Source organism: Nelusetta ayraudi, unplaced genomic scaffold (genome assembly GCF_046127955.1).
Source record: "Nelusetta ayraudi isolate G7.1 ecotype Tasmania unplaced genomic scaffold, CSIRO-AGI_Nayr_v1 ptg000002l, whole genome shotgun sequence".
NCBI classification, from domain to species: Eukaryota; Metazoa; Chordata; class Actinopteri; order Tetraodontiformes; family Monacanthidae; genus Nelusetta; species Nelusetta ayraudi.
In genome coordinates, this window is record NW_027466052.1 from 9,946,810 (window position 1) to 9,968,654 (window position 21,845).

Sequence of the window (21,845 nt, forward strand, 5' to 3'; positions counted from 1 at the left end):
TGTATGTTCCATTATATAATAATAATAATAATAATAATAATAATAATAATAATAATAATAATAATAATAATAATAATCGATCCATCCATCCATTTTCAATGTTTGCTTCTTCCTTACTTAGGGTCACGGGGGGAGGGGTCTGCTGGAGCCTATCCCAGCTGTCATAGGGCAAAGGCAGGCTGACACCCTGACGAGTCACCAGTTCATCGCAGGGTTGCATAGAGACAAAAAAAGACAAATTTAGAGTTCCCATTTCACCTCACATGCATGTTTTTGGACTGTGAGAGGAAGCCTGAGAACCTGGAGGGAATTAACCCACGCAGACACAGAGAGAACATGCAAACTCTCCCGGGGGGGGGGGGGGGGGGGGGGATCATTTATCCCATTATTATCTACATGTCCCTTCTTGTATCAAACAGTTTTTAACATGAATACATATTTTAACATATTAACATGTAATAACATATTCATAAAGCCCTGAATACCAACAAGTATGCGCAGTTGAAAGGAAGATAAATCCCCTAAAAATGGGGGGTGCAACTCTTTGTACAACCTGCTGAGGGCAGTAAGAGACTGAAAATGGCAACAATTGTCCGAAGAAGACGGGAGAAGAAGAAGGAGGAGGAAGACGCTGCTGTGTTTATCAGCAAGCAGAAAGGCATATCTAAAAGAAAAAAGAAAAAAAAAAGTTAATGAAATGTATGTGTAACACTACAGTCAGATCATGTCTTCCCGAGCTTTGCGAAGACTGAGAGGCAAACAGCGGGGTCAGGAGGCTTTGGACCTCGGGGATCTAACTTTAGATGATAGCCCGGAGGAACAGGCAGCGACTGAAGAGGAGCAGGTGGAGACGGCTAATGTTTCTCCACTGTCCGACAGAAAAAGCACCCAGAAGGGAAAGAAAAACAAAGCTCAGAAAAATGTCTCCAATATTTTTGAATTGGTAAGATGACGACCTGACTCTCTAAGTTCTCTGTTTTGATTGACATGACGTCAGAATCTGAATAATACTATTAGTTCCAGCTTCATACGATGCTAACTTATGTTAGCCTGACGTTGGCCCTCTCTGCAATGAGTAAACTAGCATGACTTAAATTATAGGTTTAATTACTTAGAAAAACGTATCCGTTACGAATTTTCCATCACTAACTCGGTGAAATAACAAACGTAAGCTCTATTTTACTTTAGGCCGTAAGATAACGGCTTTCAGCAAGTTGTGCTTATTTGGATTCCGATGGACTTCGTCTTTGGTTGTGATTGTTTCCGTAATGTGTACTTGAGTAAATAATTAACTATTCAATAGAGGTATTCTTGATTTTCAAATTTGTCATCGCTATGCACCGTTGCTGATCGACTTGGTTTAATCGTAAACTCAAGATTTACGTTCTATGTTTTACCTTCTACTTTGCCCCAAAAAGCACTGTCAAAACCTTAACTTGAGCGAGCGTCCTGTTTTCCCAATTAATGTCTTGTTTTCACGTCCTGTCCTGCCATAATATTAGGTTCTGAGAAACCTCATGGATAGTATATAACAATTTTTTTTAAAATCCATACAGAGGAGGCTTACTTAATTGAAATATTATGGCAAGTTTGAGTGAACTTCGAGTATAATTTGTGTATGTTACTGCCGCACAAAGTGTCCTCGTTTTAGGTCATTCAATTATGGTCATCCTACTTAACTATATGTATATCTAGCAAATGGAGTAAGTAAGTAATTGCCAATTATTGCCAATTATTGTTGTTGCCAGAAACTGAATTTTGTTTTGAGCTTTCCATTTGTGACTCAGATTTCATTATTAGCAGAAGGATGGTTGTGCTTTTTTTCTGATCATCCTTCTATCTACAGATTGGTGATACAGATGAGACTGAAAAAAACGGACCTGATGAAGAGGCAGAGGACCTAAATCGTAATAGCAAAAGTGTTGTGGAAAACAGTGGCACGGATGAGCAGCAGCAGGTAGAGTCTACTCTTGTCAGCCCTTTGTGTGGTCAACCCAGTCTCTTTCCCTAATGTTGTTTTTAACCAGGGCCTCCTTTCTTTTTTGGCTCAATTTTTATTTTTAGTTTACACCTTTTTTAAAAATGGAACAAAATATATATATATATTAAAAAAAAAAAAAAAGTTACAGGGTAAATCAAACTTTTTACATTGTATTCCCTTTTTCGTATGGTACAGACTTGTTTGAACCATGTTTTGAAACAGCTGAAAATGAGAACACTGAATAGTTTTTTTTTTCTTTCAGCAATGTTTGTCTGGAGACAAAATCAAAAAAAAGAGAAAAAATAAGAAGAAGAAAAATAAAGTTACAACAGAGGACGGAGAGGTAAAAATCAATTTTCCTTTTAAACATTTTATGTGTATTTGCTATATTTTCGTACACCCATGAAATTGATAACATGCATCTCGTCCACAAGTATTGAGTAACACATTAATGCGTCTAAAATAATGTCAACTGGCCTCTCTGCACTTAGAAACTGAAACTAGACATAAACTGATGCATTAATTTTAAGTTCTTCTGATTTTTCTGTTTTTAGGAAGCTGTGCAAGATGATAACATTGAGTCCTTGCTGGAGAATCTTGAGATGTCCAGTTCTCCAACTTTGCAAAATGAAGAATGCGGCATCTCTGACAGAAGATCTGTGCTACATGTGGAACATCGGTAAGAAAAAAGAGAAGACTTTTGATTATAAAACTAATACATTTAAATCTGGTGACTGTTTTTAGTTAAGTTTAAATATTTTTATTGATTTATCTTGATTTCTAAAAACGGTCAAAAATAAGCACAGAAAACATTACGCGCGTGTGTAAACTTAACTTAAATTGAAAAGCTTGTCAGAAGTTCTAAATTGTTCTAAATTGTTTCAAGACGTATGTAATCCCATAGCTGAGTATATCTTTCTTTGTTTATCTCAGGAATCTCAACCCAGAAACTGAGCTCAAAAGATACTTTGGGGCACGGGCCGTTCAAGGGGAACAAAGGTAAAAAATAAACACACAGATGGCAGTACATGCACTCTGTGCAGTGTGCACTATTACTATATCCATGTAGTCTTACGTCATCCTGTTTGTTTTCTTTTGACAGACCTCGTCAAAGAAACAGACATTTTCACCGTAGCACTTGGATGACCAGTCTTAAAGACAGCTGGCCTCGCTTTAGCCGCCCAGGTATGTCCAGTCATTGAAGATATTATTTTTTTTTTAAGCCTTTTAATTGATAGAATCTAGGTTACGTAACATTTTGCCATTATTGCAACCACCTCCACTTAATCTTTATTTTTTCCTAACATGTCCGTCATTCTTTAATGTAATAAATTGTGATGATACTGTCTTAAATACCGCTAAATGATATATCAATATCATTGATGATTTTGTTTTATTGATTAATAATTCATTAATATTTAATTTATTATTATTCAATATTTAGTGCTTTGAGAGACATTTTGGTAGTACAAGTGAAACCCACAATGTTATTAAAACCTAAACTTGCTTTGCTTAAAGTCAGCAAAAGATTAATTCAAATTCTAGTTAATATTTTTTTTGTTGTTTAATTAGTTTGCCTTGGTTAATTTTCAAAACTAACTCCCTTTACATGTATGTCTGCATTTATCTATTAACTCACCATCTCACTAAGGTGAACACTAACTAATTACTAACTAACTACTTCTTTTGTTTGCCTGTTTATGGAGGTGACAACAGCTCACTTTTAAATATATTATACACTTTTATATTCACTAATGGTTTACTGACTTATTTTGTTGATAAGACAAAGGATTACGCACAAAATAAATACTCATAGTTGGATCATTCACAGCAATTTGCCTCTTAAACTTTGTTGGGATTTTATGACCTAATCTTGTAGTTGAGCTTATAATCACTGTAATTGAGTTTTGTCTGCCATGCAACAAATAATAGCAATTTGGAGGTCTTTTGTTTCCTGGATTTTCTTAACCTAAATTCAAGTTGACATGAACAAGTACATAAACCGCCTGGAGCACTTTGAGATGGTTCTGCACGTGGCAGTTGGGCACAGAAGTTATGAGATTTAAACGGTTGTTGTTTTCAGCTACACGCGCACACACACACGCATATGTCCACGTACATACCGATTATATTTGCTAGTTATTTCCATGTGCAAAATTGCTTGACCACAAAATGTTAGTTGGTTAGTTCTTAATGAGAAACAGAGTACGGCAAAAAAACACATAACACTTACTCCATTAACAAATTTGACGTCAGCGCTCATAGATCTTCTTCATGTCTTATGTTGTATAACGGCTCGGCAATGTGAAGTTCTTTTTTTTTTTTTTTTTACTTGTAATGAAGCTTACCATGTTTGATCATGTTCGCTAAATTATAAAATATTCATAGTAACACGTTGCAGAAAGTTAAAAATGCTGAAATAAAAACAACTAAAATGATATTATTATTATTGTTGATTGTAACTGTACTAACTCGTATTAAACTGGTAGTGTATCGTCATACAATTGTTTAATTCAGGTGTGAGTGGGCAAACAAAGTACCACACAAATCAGCCAACACACTAGAGTTAAGGTGACATTGCTCACAATTGCACAAGGCCGAGTTCTTCGAATCCCAGCCTTCACTTTGATGTTCTTTGACTCATTAAAACACAACAAAACATTTTTTTAGGCAAAACTCACACCATTTTGTCCATAGCAGTCCAGTTTCTGTGCTCTATTATGACCTGTGTTTGACAAACAATTCTTTGATATGAAAAGGACCAGACAGTGACAGATTGTACAATGAATTTACTCCTTAATTCAGATTCAGATTGCGTATTATGACGTATACAGACGTGACTCATTTCTCGATTCCTGTTTCCTTCTCAGGAATTTCAATGGCCTTACTGCAGTCCAAGGATGGCACTCAGCACTTCACCTTTGAACATAGTCGTGACTATCAGCAAATACAGTTCAAGTTCCTGGATGCTGTGAAGTCCATGGATCCAAACAACATAGTGGTACAAAGTGGCTTCGGTTTAATTGCTATGAAATAGATGCTGTCATATTTCTGATCTAAAGTTCTCGGCATTGATATTTTAAATATTCTATATTGTGTTATGAAATACACTTTTCAATGAAGTTGTATATTTTGTTAATAACTGCCACATGACGTTATTTGTATTTACTTTAAAGATTGTGTATTTAATAGTTTTTCTTTTCTAACTGCTGTGTTTCTCCCTATTTCAGGCACTATTGCAGCTGAACCCATACCACATTGACTCTCTGCTGCAGCTGTCTGATGTCTGCCGTATTCAGGAGGATCAAGAGATGGCCAGAGACCTTATTGGTGGGTCAGGTTCCATATTGCATTGCAAACCCAAACCTAGTTTAAGAGTGACCGGGGATATCATTTACAAAACTGTGCCCAAGAGCTTCTCTGTAAAACTTCACCAAAAATGAATTGAAATTTTAAACTACTAGCACAGACGTCTTAAGTTTCTCCCTTATAAGTCTAAAATAGAATTTATTGTAAGATTATTATTAAAATGATAAGCAACAACAGTTTGCACCAGCGGCAAGACTTGCTCATAAGCATGCGCCTTCAGCGTAAAAGTGTCTAGTCTGTGGTTTAGCAAAGGTCATTGTACCTGCGAGGGATAATTCCTGTGTTTCTCTGACAGCCCTCTCCCCTGGGTGGATAAAATAGTGTATGTGGAATTAGAGCGTTATTTTAAGAGTAGAAAATTGTCTTGTGCCTTTTCCCATTTAAAGAAAGTGCCAGTTAAACAGTTCTGTTTCTTTCTTTGTTTGTTTTAGAATGTACTCTTCTTTTGTGGAAACATTGTCACGAACGCTAGATTCTGACGCTGAATTTTTCTGTTTCCAGAGAGGGCCTTGTACAGCTTTGAGTGTGCTTGTCATCCTTTGTTCAGTCTGACCTCAGGTTCCAGCAGACTGGACTATCTGAGACCAGAGAACAGGTACGTGTTTGGTGTTGGTGTTTTTGTTTTAATTACCTGTATGTTAATTTCTTCTCTAAACAGACACACAGCTGCTGTTAAAGAAATTATTTAGGCTTATATCCAACATTTGTGTTGATTCAGTGATAAACCATGACATTTTGGTGTTGTTTACTTAACTTAACAGATTCCTAATTTTGTCTCTTTTTTTTTGAAAAGTGGATAAACATGTAATTGAGATTTTAAGTAAATGTGGCCAATAGAGTATCTGGATTGCAATTGAGCAAGCAGGTGTTTTTTGTGAGTGCAAATGACTTATTCTCACAAGGATTAATAGAACTGTCTAAAATCTACCAGAATTACTTCCCCATAGTTATTTTGTTACCAGACAGTCATACCCTACATTAAGTTTTTTCAGTTAATGTTAATGCTTGTGTCAGTGATGTGCACAACATATTTTTGACCAAGAACAAGCATATTTTTTTTTTTTTTCACTCGTACTACCTTTTTTGTTGTCTACTGTGAGACCCAGATGATCATTTCTAACTAATAGACAAATGTAATCATGGAGCAAATTGTGTTTGCAGGGCGTTTTATCTGACTCTGTACAAGCACATGATGTTCCTGGAGAAGAGAGGATGCCCCCGGACAGCTTTGGAGTACTGCAAACTGATCTTGAGGTATGAATGCCAGGAACCGGGGAAAACTTTTGTGATAAGGTGTAACAGTATAAAGTGGACGTTGCATTCATTCTGGTCAAACAGTAAAAACAAACCATGTCCTCAGTCAAGCACAGTCATTACATTGCAGATCGCTTTCGAAAAACTTCAGCCCTGCCGTCTCTTCCCACCGGAGGGAGAGGCTGTTGGGATTTGCTCTCCATATCTCCTCAGATCAGAACATTCTGCATATCATCATGTGGCTCGCTAGCTGAAAAAACAGAACTTTTATTTTTATTAATTTTTTTCTGAACTCAATAACACAAACATTAGTCATCCATTTTGGAAGCTGTCTTTTCAAAATTTAGTTAGTTTTCTTTCTGCCGTGATTGTGCTCTGCTATGGGTGGAGTGATACGCTCCTTGGTTGCATTCTCACCGGCCACATCATCTAGCAGCCATTGCCAGTGCTGGGTTGGGCACTTACTGGCCTTCGCAACTGCCACAGTTCCTCATGGCTTAAAATCAACAAGGTGCAGGAATCGTTCTGCAGACAATTTGGTCTGTTTTGTCTTGACAGCATCGCCCATTTGCTGCGGCTTGGTTCAACTGCACATCTAGAATGCCAGTCTCCTGTTCCACCGTATCGCTGTGATGGCTGTCATGCTCGCTGACCCAGTTAGAAATCTTTTGAGCTCTGTGAGACGGCACATTGTACATTTAAATCAGTGGTTCTCAAACTTTCTCTGTCACGCCCCACCTTGGAGGAAGAAAAATTTTCAAATTTGACGTGGCTGTGTGTTGAGGGATCCCGGTGAACCTGCAAGTGGTCCCATGTCTCTAGGACCAAGTTGACTTTTGACCCCATAGACTTGCATGGCATTAGGGTTAGCGATAAGGCTGGGATTAGGGTTAGGGTTAGGGTTACTGCTGGAATTAGGGTTAGGGTTTCAGGGTTCCTCATGGGCTAGAAGCCCCAAATTTGACGTGGCTGTGTCTTGAGGGATCCCGATGAACCTGCAAGTGGCCCCATGTCTCTAGGACAAAGTTGACTTTTGAAGCCTTGCATGGCATTAGGGCAGTGGTTCTCAAACTTTATATGTCATGCCCCACCTTGGAGGTGCAAATAATGTTTTACCTTTGGCACACCACATTTTGTGATATCAAAACCAACATTCTTTTTTTTTTTATCATGAACATTCATTTCACTTTTCTCTTCATTTATGAAATCATTTATTTTGTACAAATAAACAACTTTAGCAAATCACTCTTTGTGACATCAAATCCTGAACATTACTTTTTAAACAAGAATACTCCTTTCACTTTTCTGCTGTGCAAATAACTTTTTTTGGCAAACCACTTTTGTAACGTCCACCATCCTGGCTTCCCTGTGAAACAACACAGCTTTATGTTGTGCTCCCATCTCCTCACAAAGTGCAGAGAATAGCCGCGCTTTCAGGGGTCTTGTTTTGATGAAATTGACCGCATCAACAACATGAGTCATGCGACAACATCACATTTTCTACCTGCCACACGGGATGAAGTTGAGCGTTGCGTGCACTAAGTCATAATATCGCGCCAGTCACGGCGTCGATCACGTACTGATGCAAAGGTGTTTGATTACGTTCTATCATCGCTCGAAAACTGTTCATTGTCCTCTGGCTTTTTCGCTCGCGCATTAGAAAGAAATTAGAGCAGAAACGATCGCTGCGCCGCTTCAAGTCTGGCGTGAACGACACCATTGTTCCGCAGCGACTCGCGGAACCATTCTACAGACAAAAGTGCCCAACAACAACAAAGAACACTGGCCACCGCCGGACTCCTGAATTCTTCTTTTCGTCCCTGTCAAATATTTGTCCATCCTGTGTACCTGAGCAGCGTTTTTCTTAGCTACAACCTACTGAACACTTGTTGTTAATTGTTCCGCCGTGGAAAAAGTTCAGACGTGAAAACATTAGTTCCCCCAGGCGCCCCGTCTCCCTCCCGCTCGGTGTTTCGCGCCCTCCCCAGACGTGACTGTGCGCCCCCAGGGCGGGCGCGCCACCCACTTTGAGAAACTGATTTAAATGATGCTCACTTGATGCAAAGGGACTCAAAATGTGGCAACATTAGCGCAGCAGTAGCAGCAGTAGCAGCAGCAGCAGCAGCAGCTTGAACTGCTGGCAAAAGGATGGAGCCGTGCTTTCATCTTGTTTATTCCAAATTGTGACCATCATCCGAATGCCAAAACAGAAATGATCTAGAAAAAAAAAAAGAAAATATTATAACAGAAAATTATGGATAATGATGTGCAATTTCTTATGGATTTAGACATAATGCACGCCAACAGAACTGTTTCCAGGTCCTGCAGACATCCTCTCTGTGTTAGCTTTAACTGCTTTAACATTCTGAGCATGTAATGGTCAGTGCTTATCTGTAATTTTCATCAAACTCTGGCGTCTGGACCACATGACGGCAGCGCTCTGGTCCTTTTGTGAAGCTGCTGTGTTGGAATAAGAGCTGACGGATATCCTCCCTCAGTCGGTGATGATTCAATTCTTGTCCAAAATTCCATTATGATTCACTAATGTAACTTCAAACAAGTGGTCTTCAAACTCCTACTATATAGGCTGTAACACAATCAATCCACATTTGGAGTTAAAAAAAAAAAAGGGAAAAAAAGGACAAGAAGCATTTTAATACCCATTTTCTCAGAGATTCGGGGGTTGACGTGCCGAAAATGCAGATTTCACAGTTTCTGTAGTTGGTCAGCTGCCTAAATATTAGAATTTTAGATGATAATCTGTCATCCATGTTTCTTTCTTATTCTTAGTCTGGATCCAGACTCTGATCCACTTTGCATGCTCCTGCTCATCGACTTCCTGATGCTGCGCTCCAGAGAGTACCAATCCCTCCTCCAGTTGTATCAAGACTGGGAGGTGAGACCTTCTATCGAGCACCAAGGAGTACGAGTGTGCCACCGTTGCGGCATTTTCCAACTGGCGTCAATCAACTCAACATTTGTGTTTTGCCTTTCAGGAGCACAGAAATCTGTCCCAGCTGCCCAACTTTGCGTTCTCCACTGCACTTTGCCACTTCTCTCTCAGCCAGCAGTACGACATGGATTGTGAAGAAAGCAACAAGCAAAGACAAAAAGCTGACCAGATGCTGCAGGGCGCTCTCATAATGTTTCCTGGAGGTTATTGAACCCCTTAAGTGGCTTCTTTTTAATACATCACATCACCGTGGTGTCAAGTCATATTTCCTCTGACTTCTGTTCCTGTAAATGTGTCTGTTGTAGTCTTGATGCCTCTTCTGGATCTCTGCGCTGTGCAGCCAGACACATCAGTCACATCACATGCTTTCTTTGGTCCAAAGAGTCAATTGGGGTAATGTATGATCTCACTGTGTTCAAAACGTTTCCAAATTAAGTTTCATAGACGGGATGATTATGCTCATGCCGTTCCCTTAATTTTGGGCTCAAATTGTTTCCTTATTCCTTAAGTGCCCTTATCGATTCAATTCTTAAAAATCTTTGCGGGAATTTATTTGCTGCAATGCCTCATTAAATCCAACACGACAGCTCGCTGTAGTGGCACATTACTGTGTGCTCACAGTACTTCCACTGTTGATGGCCTGTGCAGCTAATACAATGACAGGAAAAGAGATGGCAAGAGAGAAGGAAGACAAGAACAAAGACACTAGAACCAAGGCCTAAAGTGGCATTATTGGATTCTAGTGGATTATTACATATTAAAACAAAATTTCATTTGGCTGCTGCCCTTTTCATTCTAATCAGTAGTTGCATTTTAAGGCATTTTAAGAAATTAAGCAGTCAGTGTGCTTCATTTATCAACTGTGCATGCGTTTGTGGTATTTACATTATCACAGGCAACGCACCCTAATAGACCTGCACTCATACGAACAGCAATCAGTAGCAGTAATGACTTAATGAAGACTTTATTGCTCGCCATTATGCATTGTCTTCATTTCCATCTGCAGAGAAAGTTGCATTACTGCTGGCATTTGAGTTTTAAAACTTTTCTCTAGTATTGCTGCAAAAGTGTGTGCAGGTTTTCAGATGACATGATTCTGGTGAAGAAGAAGACAAAAGTTATTTCAGAAGTTGCATTTGATTTTTTTCATAGAAACTATTATCACATCAGGAAAACAGTAGCGCCTTCTCTACCTGTACAGAAGGTACCTTCGGATACCTGCACCACCGTCGTATTTTTTTTCAACCGTCGTTAGGCAGTCCCCAGCCCTGGCCGAACTGACCGCACTGTATGTGGGGAGGAGCTGGACTCTGTGGAAGGAGCCACCAGTGATGCTATGGTTGGAGGAGTCGGTGAAGGCGGTGCTGCGGCGTGTTGATACGAAGGACCCTTTGGTGGAGGACTCGCATAGCAAGTAAGAAATCAACTTAAAGCCCCGCTACAGACACACACACACACACACACACACACACACACACACACGTGTACATCTGTTGAATTTTATTAACCAAATGACTCCACCAGGAGGAAACAAAGATACCAGAGCGCACCAAGGAACATCCATCGTCACGTTCTCCTCTCAGAGATCAAGGAGGCCGTCTCAACTCTGCCTCTGGTGAGAACCGAACGGCTGAACATTAACAGCTTGCACATACATGTCATTTTCAGGGATTGGTGTTTTCTTCTGCTTATTCTCTAACTGATTAGATCCAGCCAGAGTAGAAAAGGCAACTTTTCCTCTTGAAAGTACATATCTTTTCCCTTTTAGTTATCAGAATTGAGCTCAATATCTCAACTTTTACAAGATTCAACACTAAATTCAATAGATGGCTTTCCTTTTTAAAAGGAAATAAAAATCACCTTTATGCACCATCCAAATAAAATCTGCAATATCTTTATATAGCTTCCAATATTTTGCTTCTACCACGGTAAGTCTAGTAAGGCATTTATATCAGGTACATTTATTGCGACCTTTGCCACAATTGTGAGTCTTTTAAGCCATCATTGCAGAATGGGTAATTGTATTAAAAACAATGTTTGAATTCCTCAGGAGGTGACCAGTCAGCCTGTGATGGGCTTTGATCCTCTCCCTCCACCCGAATCCATAACTTCATATATACGGCCAGTAAGGTAATCAACTCGTGCAATCATGAATAAAACTCAAGAATGTGCAAACACATCACATGTTGCTTTAATCTGTCTGTCTGTCTGTGCATACACAGGCCGCCTGCTGGTGCATCCAATGAGAGCACGCTGTCGCTCTTTTTCCGATCGCTGCTGCCAAACTTTAATCTTCAGGTAAGTTGCTTGGATTGGCGTGTTGAGGATCAGAAAGACACTCTGCAAAAACATTAAGGCAGATATGAGTCTGAGTGCTCTGAAGCCCAGCCAAGTGAAGCCAGTTCAGCTGCCAGTTGTAATCAGGCCAATCTTCCATCATTCTGAGGCCTGCCAGTTCTTTAAATTGACTTTTACTGAATTTTACTGACCGCAACCCAGGTTTCTACAGTGGGATCTTAGGTGTGTATTAGTTTTACAGCTGTTCCTTTACATTTGAAGTTGAAGATTCCCATTCTCGTGATGTTTAGAATCTGTTAACCCGTTGTTGAAATCCTCAAGAGGTGACTTTTTTTGCACCCTAGGGACCAGCGAGGTCTTCCATGGAAAGTTCTTTTATAAGCTACTGAGAACCATCACTTGAATCCAATAAATTGTTTCCTGGCAAGCTCACAGAATCTGCAGAATATTTTACAGTGAACAGACCCAGTGAAAAATCAGATTCAAATTGTTTATTTACTAAAATAACACACAAAGACCCCAATGAAAATACTGCCCCCACCCGAGGGCAAAAAGCAAAAAGCATTTGAACCAACAAAAAAAAACAAAAAAAAACCTAAAAACCCGTTGTCTGTTAATGAAGTCTGAGTAATGATGAGTATTTCAACTTCAAAAAAAAAAAGCAACACATGAAAGCGGAGAAGGTTAAGGAGTAAGCATATGACCTTGTTTTTCATCAATACCCAGTGGTAGCAAATGAAGTTTACAAAAACAGCATTGATAAAACTCTTATTTTAGAATAATGGGAGTTTTTAATGGGAGTTTTATGAATGGGGGGGTGGATGTTGGCATTTGGCCGGCCAGCTTCATAGTCAAATCCTCTATAACCTCAGGGCTAAAGAAAATACCAGAGATTAGAATGCAGTGTTGCTTTTGTCGCAGTGTGATGATTGTAATTTTACTGTGAAACTTCCAAATCTGCGATGCCTCAACACCACAGGTTTGCAAGAGGGCAACACTTCCTGCAGACTTCTGTTCCCGGAGCCCTCAGTAGCGCTCCATGCAAGATGTGTGTAATTTGACCCCAGTGCTTTAGTAGGAGCGCGCGCTGGGCTACAAGGTGTTTCCTCATCCATGGCACAAGGACACATACTGTGTTCTCGTCCTCCTGCAAAGCTCTTTTTGCTCATTGTCAATACGTAATAGAATAAAAAGAAAAAAGGAAATTTTTCTGCTAAAGATCCTCCGATTTCTCTGTGCATTGTCAGCCGCTGACGATGTCCGGCACAGTGCAACATTATATGGAGAGAATGGCAACAGGAAGCACTGTGTTTTACACATCAGTTTGGTAGTTGTTATGCGGCAAACGCTTTGATAAATCTCAAAGTCGGAGCTAGAATGGCGTCAAACTGGCGTCACTGTAGGCTACATGTCCAGTACATGAGTTTCTTCAGAGTTGTGTAGGTCAGCTGGGCATGATGAACGATAACAGACTGGCCTGAGGCAGATGCGTCAAGACAGTGCTATCCATGCTGATTCTGTTATCCCCTAATAGACAGGAAGAGGCACAATATGCATAGAAGAAAATAAAATTATGAAAAAAAGGCAGAGGGTTTTTTCTTTGGGGAGAAAGCTGAGGACTGCTGAAGTTATACTGTTTAACTGCTACAGTCTTCAAGTTTCTTATCTGGTCGTATTTTGGGAAAATGAACAGACCTCCACCTGTCTTTGAAGGGTGGACCCCAGCTGGATGACGACATGGAAGTGGCCCGAGCCGGGCAAGAGCTCAACCAGGAAGTGAATCGTCTGATGGTGGCAATGAGGGACATGCTGGCAAACATCAGATTCCAAGAGCCGCCAAGGGATGACAACCCCTACAGGGACGAAGATGAGTGGGACTGAACAGGAAAAGACACAAGCAGAAGATCATAAATGATGGAAAAGGAAACACAGAGAAACCTAATAAATGGAAAATGGAAAAAAGTCATGTATTCATGTTGTTTTTCAGTCATTAGAGTATTAAAAAAAAAAAAAGATGGCACAGGACACTACTTTTAAGGGGGTGGGGGGGTGATTGTGAATTCTCCAGTGAAAGGAGATGGTGTTATTATTCAGCTCACTTCTCTTTTAGCAGTTATTAAAAAAGAATAGCCTCGAGGTCAAACAACAAAGTTGATAATATGTTTTAGATTTATGTACATGTCAAGTTAAATTTAGTTGTGTTTTCAGTGAATTATGGATGCTTCTCATCTTCTACTTTGGACATTTAGCCTCAAGCCTAAATTTTAAACGGTTCCAAATTCAGCTCAAAAATGTTTTCTCAAAAACATACTTTATTTATTGTTCACTTTTTCTGCCTCCCTGCAGTCAGTGGTTTGTGAAGTGCATCTAGGGATATGAATAAGGTTTAATGAAGTCCAGTTTTTCCTTATTGATCTCAAGAATGCACCTGTGAAAATATTTAGAGAGTGCAGAAATGTTTCATTCAATGAATCAGTCAATTCATTTTAATAATTGACTTTGGTTTTTGTTTTTATGGTTCATAACCTTCTAAAATGATTTTGAGACTTTGTTTTCTTTTTTTTTTTTTTACATGTTTGCGGGATGCCGAGAAATTAGATTATCTGTCAAATTAGGAAAAACACTTCTGAAGGGTGGCTGCTGCAGTCACCCTGTAGAGTGTAAATTGTTTTGACATTCCGGATAGTGTCTGGTTTATATTGCGGGCCTTTTGTCCATTCGACAATTCAGTCCCTTCCTCTGATTATATCAGAATATTCTAAATTTAGCTGTAATGCTTGGAATTTACTGGAATATAGAACTTCTTGTTGATTGTGTTTGCTTTCTTAAATTGTTATGCTCTTGCCTCTCTTGTGTGTAAGATTTATGCCCATAACTCGATTTACCAGCAGGTCGTTGGTCGATGCCCACCAATTTCACTGTTTTCTATATATTCTTCTTTTTAGTGAAATGCTTAAAATAATAGTGGAGCCATTTAATTGCTATTCAAATCCTGTTGCTGTTCTGCTTGAAAAACGTGCAAAATTCAATTCAAGCACTCTACAAAATGCATTGTTTACATTTTTTGTGTTGCCTCTGTGTGTCAGTCTTACGTTGCTGCATTTTATCCTCACTGAAATGCCAACTTGCATGCAACTTGAATGCAACTTGCATGCAGACCGATTGTCTGCAAAAGTTTGAGATGGTTTCCATCTGGCCTCCGAGTGTCTCATGATGTGCCTAATTTGTCTTCCTGTCAAACATCACAGAGAGAGAGAGAGAGAGGGAGGGATAGAGAGGGGGAGATATAGAGGGAGATAGAGAGAGAGATGTCCCACAACGATAGCAGCAGGACGCTGATTTGAGTTTTCCTCTTCACTCCCAATTAAGACAGATGAGGACATTTTTTTCAAGTCTTTTCAGACACAGGAAATAAAAAAAGTGGGGAATCCAAACAAATCTCCCTCTATACATACTGTAACTACCATACAGTAACTCTGTTACCCCAGGAGTCACATGATAATAGAGTGTGACTGTGCTTGATTGTCAAACGGTGTCATTGTTCTTAGTTCACCTAGAGCTATGGTCAGGGCTGATTCATGTGATGCAGTGTGTATAGAAAGGCTTTTATATCATGGCTTCAGAAGAAACTGTGCAGCTCTGCAGCTGCTACTGCTGGCGCTCACTCGATAATGAAATCATTAACCAACCCCAATTTTTTTTTATCTTACCCTATTTATTAGGTTTTTATCTTTATCTTATTTATTGTTATATTTGGCTGTTATGGTGTTGCTGCTATTGGTACACAAAACATTGCAAGTGTAAAAGGTCTTTCATTAGGCTGATTGTAATACATTTGAAATGCCTTTTCAGATTGAGATAAATATGGAAAAGCTATACATTACTTGTTCACATGAAGTATTTACAAATTAGTTAATTGTCTCATATATTAACCCAGAGTGGAAAAGACTGACTCGGAGAGTCACCCGAGGTAGGTCCCTATGCAGCCCACAGTATGTTACCGCATGTTCATAAAGGTTGTTTACATCGTTTGTGCTCAACCTATGTTTCACACCATGTGGTTCCGATGAGTTATTCCCCTCCATCGACAAACACCCGCTTGTTCTTCATGACTGAAGTCATACTTCAAAAATAATGCACTGTGAAGAAAATGAATGGGTCAAAGTTTCATCGAAAAACACTGCGTTAAGATGTCCTTTGTGCTCCTGTCATTGACTTCCTGTGTTTGCACTCCAAGCATGAACTGTAACAATTAGCGAAGCTATTTTTCTTCATACAAGGCTGTAATTGTTGATACACGTGTTTACTTCATTTTTAAAGACCCCACATTAAGCCAAATCTACTTTGATATGTGTCTACGGGATTTCTGTGAGCTCCGCAGGAACTTCTTTGCTTATCTGTGTGAAAAACAACTCTTGACATCAGCCCCTTGTGATTTCACAGAGGGGCTGGCCTGTCCCTTTAAAGTCAGTGACAACGCCACCAATCAGTTGTATGTTCTACCCTGATGTGACTGCCCCATGACCACCTTCATTTTGTCCTCTTCCAAATATACAATAGAGTGCCAGGTTAACAGCTAAAAGCATATTTTTAGCTCGTAGCTGTGAACAAAGGGTCTTTAAAAAAAAGAAATACATTTTTTTTTTTTAAATCCAGGGCTCCCCTCACTGGAGGCCTGGATCAAAAATAAAGATGTGCATGGGTATTATGGTATATTTAAAGTGGCTGAACTTTTGTGAAGATGTGACTGTTTAGTTTCGGATTTTATGGCTGGAAAATCCGCCAATTGAAAAAACAACAACAAAAACAACAACAACAACAACAACAAAAAACAAAACAACAACAACAACAACACGGGCGTGCGGACTGGGTGAGTGATGCGCATGGGGGGTGAGAGTCGGTTGAATTTATCTTCGAATAAAGTTAATTTCCAAAACTTTGTAAGATTCGAAGGCTTTCCCGGTGCCTTGTGAGGACTGTGAGTCAGCAGCCCAGCTGATGGAGGAGGAGCTGCTGAGAAGGATCAGAGAAGGGAGGCCAACTCCAGGCGCACTCAAGACTTCTTGCATCGGATGTAGCGGTGTCAGACGGTGCTGCGTGCAGAGGCGTGGACCGGCAGCCACATGGACATGAAATGAAGCCATTTCTTGTGGATCGGATCCAGACGGGGAAAACCCGCTTGCGTTGAGGACACGCATCTTCCACTTTTGCGCACAGAGGCACAGAGTTCCAACCGTGTGCACTCCGGGCAGCCGGTCAGAGTTCTTCTCATGGCTGGGCCCATTAGTTCTCAGAGTTGTCTTCAGTGTTGATCAGGACCTGGTGCTCTGGATATGACGGCTCATTGAACAACTGGCGCGGACCTACTTTTGACTTTCCCCCCCAACTGCTTTGCCTGTTTCAGCGCGACATTCTGCCAACCAAAATGTCAGACATGGAGACGAGCAACAGGTCCTCGTACAACCTCCACCCACTCCTCGTGGATTTCAGCCCGTACGGCGACTTTTTGGAGGACAACGACACGAACATCACCACCGGAGACCACAGCTCGCTGGCGTGCGTGCAGATCCGCATCCCGCAGGAGCTCTTCCTGGCACTGGGGATCATCAGCCTGGTGGAGAACATCCTGGTCATCCTGGCCATCATCAAGAACCGCAACCTCCACTCGCCCATGTACTACTTCATCTGCTGCCTGGCCGTGTCCGACATGCTGGTGAGCGTCAGCAACGTGGTGGAGACCATCTTCATGCTGCTCAACGACCACGGGCTGATGGTCATGCACCCGGGCATGCTGCGGCACCTGGACAACGTCATCGACGTGATGATCTGCAGCTCCGTGGTGTCGTCGCTCTCCTTCCTGTGCACGATCGCCGCGGACCGCTACATCACCATCTTCTACGCGCTGCGCTACCACAGCATCATGACCACCCAGCGCGCCGTCACCATCATCGCGGTGGTGTGGCTGGCCAGCATCACCTCCAGCATCTTCTTCATCGTCTACCACACCGACAACGCCGTCATCGTCTGCCTCGTCACCTTCTTCTGCACCACGCTGGTGTTCAACGCGGTGCTCTACCTGCACATGTTCGTGCTGGCGCACGTGCACTCGCGGCGCATTGTGGCTTTCAGCAAGAGCAGGCGCCAGTCCACGAGCATGAAGGGGGCGATCACCCTCACCATCCTGCTCGGCGTCTTCATCCTGTGCTGGGGCCCCTTCTTCCTGCACCTCATCCTCATCCTCACCTGTCCCACCAGCCCCTTCTGCAACTGCTTCTTCCTGAACTTTAACCTCTTCCTCATCCTCATCATCTGCAACTCGCTCATCGACCCGCTCATTTACGCGTACCGGAGCCAGGAGCTGCGTAAAACCCTGCAGGAGCTGGTCTTCTGCTCCTGGTGCACAGGACCGGCTCTGAACTCTTGTCAAGGTGTTTTGGAAGGTCTTTCCGTGGATTGTGCGGAATTATTTCCAAACAAAGCTTCAGTTTAAATGATTGCTGCATAACGGCATATCTTATTGCGTTGGTAGAAATAAGAACACTGGAGGCTCTCATGACTCTCACCAACAGAGATCACCGGACAAGAGACCCTCGCGGCTGAAAAGTCTGCACTCGACTTGTTTATTTAAGTGCATGCGTATAGCCTGCAGTATAGATTTAAAATAATTTTAAAAAAACAAAACAAAAAAAAAAACGGAGATTTGCTTCGTCTTGTAAATTCTGAAAATGGAGTCATACACGTTGAATGATGCTGTTGAGCTGAATAAATAGCTGTTAGATCTTTCTGTTTAAGAATGTTATTCTGTTCCTGTGACAAGAAACTTAGAGGTTAATTTTCTCTCTGCAACAAGCACACAAAATGTTAATGGTGTTTTGCTGAGCAGCTTGAAGTGAATGAACTTCTTAAACAGAGCATGCCAAAATAAGCTTTGGTAATTTTCATGACCTGACCATTCTGTTTACGAGGGTGAAACTGGTTTGTCTCACGTGTGCCTGATTAGAGTCTGAAAGGAACACAGCTGTAACTTTGTCAATTTGAATCCCTTGCTTTAAACTGACCTGAGGTGCTATAAATTGGCAACCTATATTCATTCATTCATTCATTTTCCATACCCGCTTAGTCCCGAGTTCAGGGTCACGGGGGTCTGCTGGAGCCTATCCCAGCTGTCTTAGGGCGAAGGCAGGGGACACCCTGGACAAGTCGCCAGTTCATCGCAGGGCCACATAGAAGCAAACAACCATTCACACTCACATGCACACCTACGGACAATTTAGAATGTTCAATTGACCTCACATGCATGTTTTTGGAGTGTGGGAGGAAGCCGGAGAACCCGGAGAGAAGCCACGCAGACACAGGGAGAACATGCAAACTCCACACAGAAAGGTCCCAGGGCCGGAATCGAACCCACAACCTTCTTGCTGTGAGGCGGCAGCGCCCAGCAACCTATATTATATTAAATAATATATTATAATAAATAATCACTACCCCCAAAAACAAATGACTTGGGGGAAATGCGATGGGGTCAGGTCACATGTTCAACAGTAGGCCCGTTGCCTGGAGCATGATGACAATCAAAATCAAAATTCTAGGAAGTTGTGTCTTGGAAAACCTGATGAGTCTGATTTAGGCTGGTTTATGGAAGAGGAAATGGACCCGATTCCCTTTGGCGATGTTCAGCAGCATGCTGATGCAGTTGTCAAATGACTCTGGGTAGTTTCCATCTTATTCTTTTTCATCTGAATTTAGCCTCAGGTATTCCTTTAACAGCACACAACTCTTCCATTGTCCAATGAGAAAAGTGCATTTTTACGTTGTCACTTTACTTTGCTGCTGACACTTCAATTTTTCTTATTTTAGAGCGAGAATTGTGAATCCAGATCTTGTACATACTCTGTTACAGTGTAATGAAAATATGAATAATAAAACCAATTGAAAGTGCAAAGACTGACGTCTTCATTATAACTTACATGTTAAAATGGGCTAGTGTGCTGCAGACATCAGAATGAAAATGCTTTGAATCACCGCATTTTTATTTTTCGGTTGGATGTTAGAATTTTTTGTCCTCCATTAAAAATAAAACCGAAAAAACATGATTCCGTTGGTGTAAAAGTTTACCATGTTCTTGCCACAAGTTGCAAATTAATTACTTGAAGTTCAAATGCCAAAACATGGTCAGAGGGCAGAAAAACACAACAAAGGATGCTCTTCTTAAAGCGTTCAAACTAACTGTGGATGTTTGCGCTTCTTGATCAAAACACAGCTGCCATAAATTTGGTCTATGCACAGACGAGCCATTGATAACACAAAAGGAACATCAGGGACTATTCCTTTTTCAAACTCATGATCAAGATCAGTGACTGTGCCGAAAATAACACTAAGCGGAAGGGAATTTTCAAGCGAAACAAATGCAAATCCTTGTGGACCTTCGGAAACACATTAGAAAACTTAATAATTGGAAATATTTCACTAATTAGGAGCCCTATTACAGCCAGCCCTCAGGGATAATCTATGCTAAATACTCTAAATTTGGCAAAACCACACTATGATTTTTTTGTTTGTTTGATTTCATCAGTGATTTGTCAGGCATGCTATAAATGCCATGGTATATATATATATATATATATATATATATATATATATATATATATATATATATATATATATACATATATATATATATATATATATATATATATATATATATATATATATATATGTATATATATATATATGTATATGTATGATATACATATATATATGTATATCATGAATGTCAGGAACTGTAAGCTTCCACTCAATTTCTTGCTTATGTTTGATCAAAGACTTAAAGTGACCTGAAAAATGTTTTTCAGTCAGTCAGTTTAAATAAAATATTATTCATTTAATAGTTACCAGCTTAACTTTAGAGACACATCAAAAAATCTTTGAAAATTTTAAACGTGTATAAAAAAATGTGTGTAAAAAAAAAAAAAAAAGTCTTTATACAAGGCCAGCATAATGTTTGCAGCAGCCTCATGGACATAAAATTGGAGTATCTTTCCTGAGTGATGTCTCTGAATCATCCTAACTGCTGGAAAGCACTGGTCTAACATAATAGAGTCTAACACAGCCAGAGTACAAAAGTGGTTACAATGAGGTTACTACGATGGCCAGACTTAGCATTACTTTAGAAATACTGGACAATCTTGATCAATTTTGTATTTCAATGGCTTTCATTTGTCGTTGAAGCATTACATTTATCCATAAGCAACACAAAGCAAACATTTGTTTATAACAACAATGAAAAAGAAAAGTCTAAGCTGCAGTTGAAATTAGTCTAAACAGGGAACAAGGTCTAACGATAAAATAAAGAATCAAAGTTATTATATATCATGAATGAAGGGGATAAACAGAAATGTTTAAAATTAATTTTCTAAAGTCAGGGTCAGTCTGTCATATAATAAATGTTGAAAAACCTAGCTGTGTTGTTGAGTCTCTGGTTTTTGGTCTCATGAGTGCACGCAGTGATCAGCCAAAAGTCATGCACCAAACTTGGAAAATTAATTTAAGATGTCTTTGAGATTAACTTTCTTGGCCTGCTGGTGCTCAATGCTGATCATCCTCAGCCTGTGCCATGGTGAGACTGGTTGAAGGTTCGCTCAGTTTCAGCCACACTGAAACCACTGAAATTGCTTTAAAATATAAGGAAAAAAAGATGTTGCTATGATATAACTTCAAAATGATATTTTTCGATTTTTTAATTTATGCTTTTAAGATATAAACAATCAATTTCAAACTTGAGCATACCAAGAAATGTATCTTTCATTTGTTTTCTTTTTCTTTTTTTTAAATAAACTAAAAAGTAATTTTGTTGAGGCTCTCTGGCCAAGAGCGTCACATTTTTTATTTTAATCAAAAGGAAAATAAATATTTTCTTGAGCACAGCCAGGTGTATTTTGAAAAAATATAAAAAATATATATGTTCTGTTAACTTGGTGTGGGGTGGCGGTG

At 40.1% G+C, this 21,845-nt stretch overlaps 2 protein-coding genes across 2 annotated transcripts; both read left to right on the top strand.

Annotated features, from left to right (window-relative positions):
- The first annotated feature begins 604 nt into the window (after positions 1 to 604).
- tcf25 (TCF25 ribosome quality control complex subunit) lies at positions 605 to 13,897 on the top strand. Its single transcript, XM_076023190.1, has 18 exons — positions 605 to 943; positions 1,847 to 1,957; positions 2,244 to 2,324; positions 2,536 to 2,660; positions 2,915 to 2,980; positions 3,084 to 3,166; positions 4,852 to 4,982; positions 5,212 to 5,311; positions 5,852 to 5,945; positions 6,512 to 6,604; positions 9,395 to 9,500; positions 9,601 to 9,760; positions 9,863 to 9,950; positions 10,813 to 10,971; positions 11,082 to 11,172; positions 11,608 to 11,687; positions 11,780 to 11,855; positions 13,569 to 13,897. The coding sequence occupies exons 1-18, from the start codon at positions 725 to 727 to the stop codon at positions 13,734 to 13,736; spliced, it is 2,031 nt and encodes a 676-aa protein (XP_075879305.1). The 5' UTR covers positions 605 to 724; the 3' UTR covers positions 13,737 to 13,897.
- Positions 13,898 to 16,708: 2,811 nt separating this feature from the next.
- On the top strand, positions 16,709 to 18,526 carry mc1r (melanocortin 1 receptor). The gene has a single exon (XM_076023215.1). The coding sequence runs from the start codon at positions 17,281 to 17,283 to the stop codon at positions 18,343 to 18,345; it is 1,065 nt and encodes a 354-aa protein (XP_075879330.1). The 5' UTR covers positions 16,709 to 17,280; the 3' UTR covers positions 18,346 to 18,526.
- The last annotated feature ends 3,319 nt before the right edge of the window (positions 18,527 to 21,845 follow it).

What these genes read in the sequence shown, in the direction of transcription:
- mc1r (XM_076023215.1), top strand. Translation starts at nt 17,281, where the DNA reads ATGTCAGACATGGAGACGAGCAACAGGTCCTCGTACAACCTCCACCCA.
- tcf25 (XM_076023190.1), top strand. Translation starts at nt 725, where the DNA reads ATGTCTTCCCGAGCTTTGCGAAGACTGAGAGGCAAACAGCGGGGTCAG. An exon ending in TCTCCAATATTTTTGAATTG is followed by an intron (nt 944 to 1,846) that starts GTAAGATGACGA and finishes TTCTATCTACAG; the next exon opens with ATTGGTGATACAGATGAGAC. An exon ending in GCACGGATGAGCAGCAGCAG is followed by an intron (nt 1,958 to 2,243) that starts GTAGAGTCTACT and finishes TTTTTCTTTCAG; the next exon opens with CAATGTTTGTCTGGAGACAA.